This window comes from Anser brachyrhynchus (genome assembly GCF_964034855.1).
Source record: "Anser brachyrhynchus genome assembly, chromosome: 11".
Classification (NCBI taxonomy): Eukaryota; Metazoa; Chordata; class Aves; order Anseriformes; family Anatidae; genus Anser; species Anser brachyrhynchus.
The window spans coordinates 13,676,571-13,690,712 of record NC_137706.1 but is presented as its reverse complement, the minus strand read 5'-3'; the positions used below and the strand labels follow the sequence as shown (position 1 = coordinate 13,690,712).

Genomic DNA, 14,142 nt, shown 5'->3' with positions numbered 1-14,142 from the left:
TAGTAATCTTCTGTATTAGAAGAAATACATATCAAGAGATGCAGAAGAGCAGAAAACCACTCTCTAATACTATCAGAAATACCAAAAATACCTTTTTTTTTTTTTTTTCCCTTAACAAATGGTTGATCACAAGTAATGGTGATTCTTTCCCAGAGATATCTCTGGTACAAGTGTGCCTGCAGAAGAGATTGGTTAGTATTATACTTAGCCCTAAATATTACAGTGGTAGGACTTAACGGGATCGATAGTGTGAATAAAATCTTCACTGATAGGCACCTGGTGAGAAGACCTAATTCCCCGTGAGTGCTGCCCTAGGGATCGCTGGCCAAGACATGCTGCCCGTTCTGGGTGCCTGCCCAAGTACTGGTGCTGGAGTCTCATTCCTGGAACGAGTTGGGAGGAGAACGTGGACCTTGCCTTGGATGCAGAACTGAGCTGGTGTGAGCTGAGCACTTGGGGTGTTTGCCCTGAGGGAGGTTCCTTTGGGCAGGACAGTTTGGAGGTTGTTCCTCTTGGAGTGTGCTTCCGTATGCTGAGCTAACTGCATAGAAGTGCTCTGAGAAATTCCTGAAATCTGTTTTTAACCTGTTTTTTTTTTATCCCATTTTTAATTTGAAACTGTTCAGTGAAAAAGCCTTTTCAAAGTTGCCCTCAGAAGAGAAAACAAAGCATTAACATATTTTTATTGCTACATGGCTTGTATAACCTTCTGTGCTTTTGAGTTGCAGGATAGTTGATCTCTTTTTTTGATCATAAACCATGTCAACTACGAATACAAGTTTGCAAATTACTGTTACCAAGGGTTGATGCTGCTGACTGTGAAATCTTCTGATTATATTAAGTCCTGCCTTGATATTAATTGAAAGCTCTGCTTTAAATGTTGCATTTTAAATATCGTCAATCTATTTCCAAGGAAGTGGAGCGGGGGAGGATAGGAAGAACGTAAAACCAAATGATTTGAAATGTATTTGATATGCAAATTCAGTGAATAAGATAGTACAGATTTGCTGTTATATCCATACTGTGGTACTTTATCTGTGCACCATAGCTCTAAACTAATAACCCTTCTTCAAGTCTGAGCCAAGGGTGCGTTTTTTTTTGTTCAGTGTGTACATATTCAGGCCTGGAGGGAAAGAATGCCTGCTGTGTCTAATTCCTTGAAGCTTCTCTTTGAACAAAGTTGCAGCTAACACTTGGTCCTTTCATTACTGTCCTGGCGATATATCTTTGTACACCTAAATCCTTGGGCATTTTAGAAATGAATGCTTTGTGTCAGACATAAAGGAATATAGCTCATGAACACAGTCGCCTTTTCTAGCTCCAGTTATCTCTGAAAATTGTTTCTTTTCTCATAATTGCTGAGGCAAGCTGGCAGAATAATTGCTGTATGGACTTGAATGTAGATCAGTTTAAACTCATTGGCTATCCAGGAGGTGTTCTGCGGTGCAGGCATTCAGCTTCATTGACAGCTCAGAAAAATATTTTTCCTTTCTATAAATTATACCAAGCACTTCATAGAAAAAAGTGACAGCCTAGTAGTGCATAAGAGAAAACATCGCTGTGATCAGTAACTACCGAATGTAAAGTGAAGTCTTTAGGTTTAAAGTAGTTTTAGAGGGTAAAGGGGCTTTTTTGCCCTCCTTGGTTATCTGTACTCGGAGAGGAAGGGCTGTTTTTTTTGTTTGCTTTTACAGATGCATTGGTTTTGTTTCGGTTCAGCACATGGTTTTGTTTCTCAGGCACAGAACAGGGAGATTTGGGGAGGAAGAGACCGCAGCCAGCAATCTCTCTCCCCGGGTGCCCCCATCTCGCACCGAACAAAGGGCTGTAGTGCAGATCCTCATCCTCCTCTCAGCAGCTCTGCCCCATCATTCCTACCTGCACCTTCCTATACCGAATAATCGTGGCAAGCCATCTTTTGACACTGCTTGGGAGTTTTACATAATTATTTTGTTGTGTTCAAATCCTCTCCCATCTCATTTTTTAACCTGTGCAGAACCACCTTGTGTTGTGAATTGTTGTTTTTTTTTGTGTGAAAATGTTTCTAATTAAAAATCAGTAATAAAAATATTTTTGTCACATTACTTATGTTACCCACACATCTTTTGATGAAAATGTTTTACTAAGTACCTCGTACATCAGATCTTTTCACGATTGACGTGAACAGTATGAAAGAGGAAAACAAGACTTATGCTCTTTTCTCAAAACAAAAGAGCACAGTGCAGCTCTTTTTTAGTCTCTTTTTAATGGGAAATTTAAATGAAGATAAGATACTCTTTCTGGAACTTCTGAAATGATGTCATTTGTCTTCTTCAAGGTTGCTTCAGCTGCTTTGGTACTGTGCAATATATTCTATCTGAACAGAAGATCTTATCTGCCAGGGTATGAAGGGTTTGTTGGAATATTATTTTTGTGTGTTCTGCTGTGTTCAGCTAAAGGTTGCAGCTGATTCCTTACCTTTCGCTTTGCCTTACTACAAAGCAGATGGAGTGGTTCTGGCAGGAAGTTAGAATCACTGACTTTAAACCTGAGGGTTTTTTTCAGATTTTTAGAGGATTTTTTTTTTTCATTTTGCACAGTGAAATGTGAAATTAGGGAACTTATTTATTAACAAAGAGGGGACAGATACATTTGCATTTTTGCAAGTATTGACATTTTCATGAACTACACGTTCAATTTCTTATTTTTTTATCTTACTGCATTTGGAAAGAAGTCAAGATTTTTTGGTAGTTGAAAAAGGAAAGGTGTTATTTAGAGATTTAGTATGCTGCAGTCTGGCATTGCACCCTAGGCAACGAGTTTCTGCAGTGATGAGCCTGTTGTACATGTGGTAGGGGTTACCTATGGGTATTAACCCATCAAGATCTTATGAGATGAGGAGCTGATAGCCAGCCATTTGGAAAAGTAGGGAGTAAGTGGGACTAGGCATTGAGCATGGGCAGCAGGATCGAGCCTTAAACTGTCATCAGGCTCTCTGTAATTCTCGGTATTATATTCTGGCAATAATAAAACTTAGTCTAAAGTGCAGCAGAGACAATACTTGATTTTTGAGGGGAAGATCCATTTCTTAGCACTCAGCTAGAGTATTTGGCTGGAAGCTAAGAAAATCTACCACCGTATGGAATCCTAGTGTATTGGAGAGGAGGAAAAGGGAATTAAAAAATGAATGCATCCCAAATTTAAGGAGTGTCTTACTAAATCTCTGGGGGAAAGTCTTTTCCCTATAGTATGGCTATGTATTTTTTTTTCTGTCCGTGTTCCATACACTGGAAACTCCAGCTTTATCTCAGTTGTGTTTCAGTTGCTGGTGAAACCAGGGAAGGATACGCCTGACATGATGATTTTGCAAGTTGTTCTAGCTGCAGCCAGCCCAGTGCCTGCCTGAGTGTGTGCTTTGCTTGAAATGAAACAGCTCTCACCTAACATTGACTTTCACATTTTTGGCGTAAGCACAAACACTGCGATTGATATAACCCCAAAGTGGGTTCTGGGCTGTTGTATATAGGCACATTATTATGTGGGGAAGAAGCAGGTAGGTAAGAGGACAGCTTCAACAAGATGATAATGCACAGATGTTAAAATACAACGAGTGTTGCAGCATATCTGAGGAAATTCAGGCTGTGGATGCCAGCACCGAAGGCCACGTTTGGGGGTAGCAGCACATCGCAGGGTCCTCCTGGCGTAGTACTTCTGCATAGGAGATGTCGCTGGCCGCTGGAGGTCGGTGTTGTTCTGCACAATGCAGCTGAGAGGTCACTGGCAAGGGAAGTGATTTAGAAACTGGGTTTGGTGATAATTAGGTGAGCAAGAATGTAATTTGTAGTGAAAATGATGATTGCATCAAACAACCAAATTAAATGTGCATCTCTTCTTAAGACTCTTTTGGGAAAATGGTTTTCTCCTTGCTTCCTTTAGAAATGAATAATCTCTATTGCCATCTGGAAAATATTACTCTGTCTTTTTTAATGCCATTTTCAATTCCTGTGCTTATTTGCTGCTCACGTCCTGATTGTACGTAGATTGCTGTGAGTCAAATGCATCTTGTATAGACCAGTCTGTCTTTGATATCAAAATTAGGAAGCAAGGCTGTATTGTCTAACTGGAGCACATTCTGCTGTATGTTCATGCAATTTTAAAGAGTGTTTTTACACCACTGATCCCACACTCTGAATGTATAAATCTTAATTTTTAATTGGAAAGTTTTTTTTTTAATATTGAGTTAAATATTGCCACTTTTCAGGGTTTTTGCCTTTAATATGACATATATCTATCGGTAACATGAAGTAGTAGAGGCATTGAATTTGTAATTATATGAATTATATTATATTACACTGAAATGTTAGAAAGCTTCGAGTGTGAAGAAACCCAATAAAATCATTTGCAAAAAACCCTGTGATTTCCTATCTACACGAATTACATTTGTGACTGCTCAAGTCTCTGTCATACTAACATAGCTTCTTATTAAAATAAATACACTAACACGGTAATTGTATATGATAATTTTATATCAGATTGGTTCTTAGTCTGGCATGATGCCAGAGTCGCCCCCTTGTAATTGGGATATCTATTTGTCTACCTCTTCTTAGGGATACAAACATGTAAAAAATACTTTTTACAGAGCTTTGTAGTGACAATATCAACAGGAAGGAGGTAATCGTGCTGCGTAGTGTAGGAAAGTAATTTAGGTGACTAATTTAGGAGGTTAATCTTCCTAGTGTCTCTGTGTGATAAGTGAAGAAAGAGGTTCTTGCTTTTTGTGGCTCCCTAGAGCATCCTAACTGGAGGGCTAGGATTTGGCCCAAGGAAGAGCTCGTCTCTTTTACTTAAGAAGGTCTGGGATACGAAGCAGGTAAGTTAGGTGCACAGTAGATCCAGAGGTCATTTTAGTATGGCCTAGGTAAGGAACACCACAAAGTAATTGCTACCTACAGCCTGGTTGGTAATTCATGTGAAATTATTGGGAGATACAGGACAGGTCTAAGAGTGTGCCATGGTTACAATCAATAGAGGTGAAATACGTAATCTTTTTGGCAAAGAGGCTGGGAGTCGATAACTGCTCCACCTTTAATTTCTGTAGACTTCTATCAGGCCTTAGAGATAACACTTCTGGCTGTTTCACAAGAATTGCATTTGTTTAATATTTCCTTTTATTTGTTGATTTTAGCAGTGTGGATTTTTGTGGAGCAGAACAGCGTGGTTTTTTGTTTGTTTCGTTGTGGTGGTGGTGGTGGTTGTTGTTGTTTGTTTGTTTTTTAACTTTTGTTCTTTGTATTCCTGGCAGCTAATAAGCTACTTTTAGGGGGTCTGGAGAGTATGAGCAAGACTGGAATCTACAGCCATCACTACCCCCAGTCAAAATATAAATCAAACAAGATTGAGAACTGTTGACTTGAATGTTCATGTCACCATTGCCAACTTCATGATTGCATATTTGGAAATCTTGCTTTTACAGAATGGATTTCGATGATGAAGATGGGGAAGGACCCAGCAAATTTTCAAGGTGAGCCTTTATGAAGAGTTGACCAAATTTCTTACTTTTTCAGTGGAGAAAGACAGCTGTCTCACTACTGCTGTTTTATAGTCTCTGTGGATATGGGCTGAAGAAATTGCCAACAGCTTGACCTAAATTCTAGTTACAGTTTACCAGCTTCCTCTGCAAATTAGGCACACTGACAAAAATCTGCTTAATGTAGTTATTGGCTTACAAAGTTGACAGAATATTTGTGTCATAATTTCACTCTGCAGCTAAAAATCACAATTTTTCTCATTTGACATAGCTTAGTATTTCAACTGCTGTAAATGAATTTTGATAATTTGACATTGCTGAAGTTGTCTTTTTGCCACTGAAAAATAATTTTATTTTGAACTTAGTTCAGATACTAACTACTTGTTAAGACAATATGACAGATCCTAGAGGCATGGGTTGTTTTTTTAAGATTCAAGGTCATTATGTACCATTAGGTGTAACTGAATAGTAAGAATTGCCAAAATAAATGTTACAGTTAATGTGGAATATTCTATGCTAGAAACAAAAACAAACATCAAAGCATCATTGCCATTTTTCACTTTTCCTTTTGTTCCAGTCACACTGTTTGCATTTTTTCATTAGAAACCAAGTGCCTGCGCTGAGAATAGGTGCTTTGAGGCCTACTGATAACTGCCGATCATTCAAATTGTAATTGCAGCTATATAGTAGCAGCCATGTTCAAGCACAGCTGTCACTATAGGGTTTTAACAGGATGTGTTGCAACACCATAACATAACCTCCTGGACAGGACCAGCAGCACACAAGTTTAGCTGGCGTCTTTTACAGAAAGAATATTCCAGTCTATGGCATTAAAACACCTGGTCTGAGGGCTACTCTAATGTTTGGTAGATGATGTGTGTTAAGGGTTCAAGATTTATAATTAATATGATCTGATTTTTGTCTGCATAAGCATCAGGGTTTCTAGGTACAGTTGTGCACATGAGTTGGTCTGTCTCCAGCCTGGCTTTAGCCATGGGTAGTGAGGAAAGCAAATATTTCCATTATTTTTATTGGAGAAGTATGGTGTACAGTGCGTAGACTCTCTGATTTTAGATGCCAGATCAAAATGTGATATTTAAATCTTAAATGATGTAAAAACAAACAAACAAACAAAACAGATTGTTCTGCTTTTAGAGAGAGTACAGAAAAACAACGTGGAGATGCCCAGGGCTATGTGCAGACATCCTCTTCTGGCCACGGTTGACCTCTCAAGGAAATGTTATTTCTAGTTGTCCTCCTTTTAGGTCTTTTTCCCTTCTCCAAATTGCTCACATAACTGATTCCTAGCTTGTGTTGGCCAAAATTAGTTGTTTAGCAAAGAATTGCTTTTTAAAAGTTTAAGCTAACCCAGCTTGTCTTGACTGAAGTACCTCAATAATGCACTCGTAGAGGTCAGCTGGGAGACTGGAAGGGAGAAAAGAGTAGCTAGAGGCAACAGCATATTCAGCCCAGCCAACCAGACAAGAATGAGTAGACAGTCCCTAAGCTAGCAGCAGCACTAGAAGTAGTGGTGTTAGCATGGTGCTCCACGTGAGTTAACACACATTGCTTCTCAGGGAGTTCCAAGGCAGCTCAGCTACCTGCATGGCTTCTCACTGTCACCTGGAGACACATGCATGTACTTCTCGCCTAACAGCATGTGGACATTCCTCATTGAACCTGTATTTTTGTTTAAAACTGTTCAGGCACAGTATGTTCTCAGGGCAGAGTCAAGTGGAAGAAAGTGACATTTTTCACTTGAATGTTTTGAGGGTGTTAGTGCTAAAACAATATAGAAAGGAATGCGCCTCAAGTCTCACTTAAGCTTTGTCATGAGAGTTCGAATCAGACTTAGTGAGGAAGGAAAATATGAAGCCTCATAGAGGAACTTGCACATTTGTGGTACTTAACGTTACTTTTAACTCATTTCAGAGGAGAAGTTGTTAATTATTAGTTTTTAGAAGAGAAAAGATGCTTAGTTATGCTGTGTTTCCTTATCAAGTAATAAGTGAAAGCTTCATAGGCTCTCTGTAGTAATAAATTACATTGTTTTGGAAAGACAGAATTCTAATACAAAATCTCACTGGTCTATTCTTAACCAGTAATGCTCTTCACTTGTAGAAAACCCATTAGCCTCTTAACCTTTTTTTTTTTATTATTATTATTAAATTTTTTTTTATTTTCAAAAACGTACTTTTTCTGTTTTGGAAAAAAGCGTTTGTGGTTTCTCCAAAAGTAAGATTTTTTTTTTTTTCAAGATGCAAAAAATGCATCTTTTTGTAACTACTTTAGCAAAATCTAATTTTGAAGGATTAGTATGTTTTTAGGAAAGGGAAAGGAGCATGTCATTTTTTAGTAAAACATCACATTGGTGCCTGTCTCTGGGACAGCACTTCAGAAGCAGTGAAACTTCAATCCTGTGGGGCTAAAGTCCCATTGATCTGGATTTCCTCCATAAAGTTGACAGTGATACACCACGAGTATCTGTTCGGGCATCTAACTTCTGTTGATTTGGGAAGGAATGAGATAACTGTTTACTTCTAGATATTTATGACAGTTTTAACTTCACTTTTATTTACCTAGCAGTTTCATCTGCCTGCCTGACTTTAGCCAGTCTTACCAACAGACGGTACATCATAGATACCTACCTGAGCTTTTTTCTGAAGGCATCCCTACGTATTGCATTGCACTTAAGTGTGTGTCTGTGCCCTCCCATGTTATCTGTAGACCATCAGTGCCCTCTACTGAAAGGAGCGAGTTGTGGTTGCAATCTGGGAAAGATACAGCTCATTCACTTCCAACACAACAATGAATATTTCATGGGCTGCTGCCGATAGAAGCTCAGTGGTGTTTTCTGTAATGGTGTTGGTTGTTAAGTTTCCCAAGCAATAAGTGTACGTCAGAGTGTCTGCATAAATCCACTGAAATATGTCTTCAACTTGTTTTAAATGTACAAATGAAGTTTTTGAATCGGCATGGCTTGGAAGTTTCATTACACTCCACATTTTCTTTGCTTTATTATTTTCATGCCCTCATTTTTCTTGCTGTTATTTGTAATAGTGTGCAGTTGTGAACCTCTTTGCTTTCTGCTGTGTGTTGACTTTAGTACAATGTATAACCCTTGTGAATTTACTTGCTATCTTTTGTTTATAGGTATGATGGTGATCAAATCTCTGGTGATAAGGAAAAGTTTGCAAGGTAGGCGTGTTCCGTAGAGGTCCTCTGCTGAGAGAAAAGAGGGGAATGGTCATATCCAAAACATCTCAGTATTTGTGCATTAGCTTAGAGAGCTGGTTATTTTGTTTCTAGATGGGAAGATGATCAAAGTACTGCTGACACAGGAAGGATGGCCAGGTATGAGAAAGGAAAATCAAAAATGGTTTGCCCCCATTTTTATTTTATATGATGCAGTTCTGACTGTCAGGAGGGTTGACTGATCCAAAAATGCTTGAAGTCAGAAACACTAATGCTGGACCAAAGTGGGTTTGGATCAGCTCCCACAATCTCCCAAAATGTAATGTGCCTCCAAAACATCCACACAAAAACAAAGCTAGAATTGACAGAATTAGGACATCATCCTGCACATGTTTATGAATGCCAGGGTTCCCTGGGCAGGCCCTTTTGGAAAAGGAGCACAGCCCATTTTTTTCTTTTAAGAGTTTAAATTTGAACTAGTTTCAGGAAAGTTTCAGGGTTTTGTTTGGTTGAACCTTTTCATGGCCAGTTGGTTAACAGACTATTACTTTTTAGTTTTTACGATCATAAATGAAATGGACTATTGGATATTCTTCTCTTTCTTCTCAGGAAGTCCTGCAGTCTGTTTACTCCTTATAATGGTTGTTTATAATGATCAGTAGTATCAAAATACTTCAGTGGCAGACAGTGGAATATGTATTTATGAATGTAAAATGTGTGTTGAATATGTGTTCTTTGTCTCTCTTGTCTCTCAGCCACCATTTCTGTGAAAATGCTGAACTTAGACCAAGCTTTCATCGTGTAAAAATGCATTTTTCTTCCCCTTGTCCGTATTTATCTTCATGTATAAAGACTTGAACACACATGCTCTTACGTACATGCACACTGTCACACAAGATGTTCTGCTTGTGTGTGTGTATATGGTCTGACTCCCACAGGCAGTGTTCTCTCCCACATCTGTGCAGACCCACACAAAGACTGTGTATCAGCCATTTGAGATGGAAAAGTTTATTATTAAGTTGTAAAGTAGTTGAAGAGTGTGCCAAGCCTTTCATGATCACTCTTCATAACATTCAGTTCCAAAGAATGTTGCAGTTTCTTTTAAATTTGTGTTTCTGTACTGATCAATGCTGGTGGACTCTCCATGCGATCACCTTTCACATCTTGTTGGATCAGCCAGCGATCCCACAAGAAAATGCCATGCACAGCTCATTGAAATCAGTGGAAGATGCTGCTTTGACATCTGAAGCATCACATACCTGTTGTGTACTTGTATTTAGCTGCCACCTGACAGGTACAGTATCTGAAATATAAGTACTAGACAGAGAAGTATTCTAGGTCCCTTTGGACTGCCTCTCACTTCTGTATTTATTGGTGAAATTCCTTGATAGCAATCAAGCAGTGGTGATTTACAGTAAGGGAGAACTGAACTCCCAGATCTTCAGCTCTGGCAGAATTTGGTGACTGTCAATTTTGAGAATTCTCAGATTTGGCTCACCAGCGCAGTCATATGTTTTCTATAAAAGATGAGAACGCTGGAGCTCGGCCTGAAGCGGGGCAGCATCAAGTACTGTCATTGTTACTTCCCTGCTGTGTTAGATTGTTCTTGTACATAAATTCTGATCTTTGTCTGACAAGCCAGATGTTTACTTGCTGTCTTTTGTCTTCAATTTATTTATTTATTTATTTATTTGGTATGTACTTTTATACCATATATGGTCCCAGTCCTGTCTGATCCTGTAGGCCTGTAGCGTCTCCCTGCAGGCCTGTGGCTTTGTACTGGGATGTGGGACTTTCCACAAAGCATTACAGGACTGGAGACCTATGTTGTCCTTAAGTGGGTGGTTGTGGGTGTGTTGTGTTTTTTTTTAGCTGTCAGTCAGAACTGACTCTTACTCCTGACATGATCCAGTTGTTAGCGAGAGCTTTCCTCTGAAGGAGGCCTCTTACAAGCAGAGCCAACACCTTGGGCAAGGACTGGAAGCTGTGAGATGCATGACATCTGTAGCAAATTTGGGAGTTTGGCAGGAGTTGACAGGTGTCAGTACCTCATATTTTTCTACTTCCATTATTAGTCCTTCAACAAAGGGTACTAAACCGCTTAAGAGATTAAGGTCAGAAACAAATAGGCTAGAAATATGGGTTCTTTTCACATTTAACCTTCTGTGGCCTGGATTTTCTGTCTATAAACTGAGAGATAATAGTGCTTAGCTTTGTAAAGTACTTTGCTCTCCTGGAGGGAAAGCTGCAAAACAAGTGTGAAGTATTATGATTTATTACCTCTGATTGAAATTCTTACATTGATCCTGTCTGCTTTTCTGTTGGTTTGGTGTTTCTCTAAACAATCAGGGAGAATCACAGTGAAATTGAGAGGCGCCGAAGAAATAAAATGACACAGTACATCACCGAACTGTCTGATATGGTACCCACTTGTAGTGCGTTGGCTCGGAAACCTGACAAGCTGACGATTCTTCGGATGGCTGTTTCACACATGAAATCAATGAGGGGCACTGGAAATAAATCTACTGATGGAGCTTACAAGCCTTCGTTTCTTACAGAACAGGTAGATTTTATTTCACAGGTATCTGTTTTCTCTGCTTTGTGGTCTTCCGTGGTGTGAGGAAGTGCTGAGAGGAGTATGGTCTCAGTTTGACCCTTCACTGTTGAGTAGTAACTGGTACAAGCTAAATATCCAAGACGTAAATGCACACAGGTTTCTTGTGACTTTTTGGACTTTATCATAACTATATGACAGATCCCTTGCTCTGAAGCTGCAGAATGGACATTCTTGTCCATTTTCGCAGCATAGGGTACTTAACATTGAGGTCTGTCCTTCTGAAAAGCAAATCACAGGCTGTCCATTGCCATTGGAGATGACTGTTCATCTCTAGGACTGGGTTCCTCCTATCCTAACACAGATTCTCTAAAAAAGATAGAAAGGAATCTGCAAAAATCTGCCTCTCCATCCTTAGTTTAAAGGAAGATTTAAAAAAATTGTTTAGTTTCAATGCATAAGTTCTAGACAGCTGAACTGGGCTGAGATGAATCTCATCTGTAACAGCTGAGGGACTTTGGTTATATTTTTGATGGAGGAGGAGGGAACATGCACCCAGTTTTCAAAGAAAACCTGTGCTTAACAGAGTGCACTGGAAATTCCTACCACCTTCATTGTTTTTGAAGTCCAATGGGTGTAATGTGCATTTTTGTGGTTTGAACAATTTAAGTACTTACACATGTAAGTTATGGCTAGAGGTACTACTTCTTTCTGTTAGAGAAACAGCAGCTGTTGCTGACCTCTGAGTGTTCACATCTCTGCTTATTCTGGCTTTCCTGAAGTGTGCTTCTAGAGGGACTGCCATTCAACTGGTTTTTGGTAGGGCATCTTGCTCACTTGTCCTTCCAACTTGGCTTTGGAACTTTGCAGGATGACAGAGCTTATCTTTTGTTAATTATATATTCAAAACAGTTAATTATATATTCCTTATCCTCTGTATAGTGCAGCCAGCTTGCAGTGAGTTGTTTTTTTTTCATTTACTAAGGGGTTCAGAATTGATATGCTTTCTCTACAGTAAAGAAGTTGAAGCCAGCAGAAATCTTCGGTCTGTTTAGTGTTTCTCCAGATGTGTTATCCATTTCTTTTGGGCTTTAGTAGAATTAATCAGATTTTGATCCTCACCTTATCAGGTAGTATCTGCCACTTGCACACCAGCCATGCTGTGCTGTCTGACCTGAAATGGGGCTCAGAAAGCTCCCTATCTGAGTTTCAGATGCAGTAACTCACTGCTGTATCCTAGCAAGCCCTGATACTTGCTGAAGCCACCAGGCAAGGGCTGTGCAAGCTTGTTTTCCATGAACTGGGGAGACAGTTGTCTTCTTTTCACATCAGAAGTTTTCAAGCTCTGTTAACCAAAGGCAGTGTTTTCATGTGACGCATGCAAAGAGCCATTTGCATATGCAATTCAAGATATTGGGTGTCTAGACCGAATGTCTGAAAGTGAGGGACAGAACTGCCTTGATTTAAAGGTCTGTGGCCCCCAGCTTCAGATCCCAAGGTGGAGTGGAGGCTCTGGGTGCTACGTCTCAGGCAGATGGGTGAGTATCTCAGAGCAGAAGTGCTCAGGACAATGAGCAGGGGACCACATAAAGAAAGGCAAAGGGCAAGGGTGTCGCAGTCGTCTTGGCTCTCAGAAGCTTTGTGTTCACAGGTTGGAAAAGGAAAGCAATAAATGGTATAAGTTTTGTGTGTGATGGCTTGGGCATCCTAATAGGAGAGGAGGCTGAGGATTCCTGTCCTTGCGCCATCACAGTTTCTGTCTTTTATCCACCGACTGTTTAATATACAAACAGAACTTGTCCAGAGGGGGAGAAAAAAAAGAAAACAAACAAACAAAAAGTCTCGTTGTTTTCTTTCCAATTAAATTATCCAGGACATTTAATTAAGGGATGGGTCTGCCATATGAGTTCTAGCCCTTCATTTCCTCTGTTTGTACTCCTAAATAACTTTATAAAAAAAATATTAGATATCTATCATGTACCAGGCAGTGAGTTTTAGTTCATTTTCTTAAAGTGCATTGAGATCACCAGATAAAAGGCAATAAAGGAAAACAATATTGTTTGTTACTAAGGTCAGCAATTTATATTCTGCTGCTAATTTGGATGTGTTGTTTTTTCAATACTACAATAAAAATTTCTCCTAACGTTGTGTTCATCTACTAAAATCACAAGAAAAAAATATTCTTTGGCAGTGATGTATGTGTTATTTAGTTCCCTTTTCTTGCTGGCCTTCTAATCAAATCCTTTCTTTGAAAGGAACTGAAACATCTTATCCTGGAGGCTGCAGATGGGTTCCTGTTCGTAGTTGCAGCTGAGACCGGAAGAGTCATCTACGTATCTGATTCTGTGACTCCTGTGCTGAACCAGCCTCAGTCCGAATGGTTTGGCAGCACTTTGTATGAGCAGGTTCACCCAGATGATGTGGAAAAGCTACGGGAGCAGCTGTGTACATCTGAAAACTCTATGACAGGTCAGATATATCTGATGTATGGATCCCTGCAGAGTTTTTCTGACATTCAAATGCCTGTTGTTACAAGTCTGGTAAAAATGGAGTTCTGCAAGATTAGGGTGCTTTTTTTCTTGCAGGCACTGCAGTAATTTAAGTCATCTTTTGCATCACTACATTTTGTTGCCTATTTATTCGACTTCAGTCAAACCACCTTCATGTAGCTCTACCTTTCAGACTTCTGGCTTGGGTAGGTTTGGAAGCTGAATTGTTTTCAGGCACGGTCTGGAAGTCTGGATTGTTTTCTTTTTGTCTTCAATGAACTTGTGACTTCTTTACAAATGTCTTGCTTTATGGCAATGTTTATTTTGAAGGCAAAATCATACTTCAGACTTTTCCATTTTCATAAAAGTTCCTTGTGGTTTGTTAACGGGAATCCTGG

At 39.4% G+C, this 14,142-nt stretch overlaps 1 protein-coding gene across 9 annotated transcripts in view; it reads left to right on the top strand.

Annotated features, from left to right (window-relative positions):
* ARNT2 (aryl hydrocarbon receptor nuclear translocator 2) overlaps window positions 1–14,142 on the top strand; it is a 107,396-nt gene that overhangs the window by 25,742 nt on the left and 67,512 nt on the right. For 4 of the 9 annotated variants that reach the window (XM_080607440.1, XM_080607439.1, XM_080607444.1 and 1 more), the window contains exons 3-6: window positions 5,453–5,500; window positions 8,660–8,704; window positions 11,051–11,264; window positions 13,511–13,724. In XM_080607440.1, the coding sequence (XP_080463566.1) occupies window positions 5,453–5,500; window positions 8,660–8,704; window positions 11,051–11,264; window positions 13,511–13,724 (521 nt within the window). The other 5 variants (XM_080607442.1, XM_080607441.1, XM_080607446.1 and 2 more) reach the window with 2 other exon arrangements.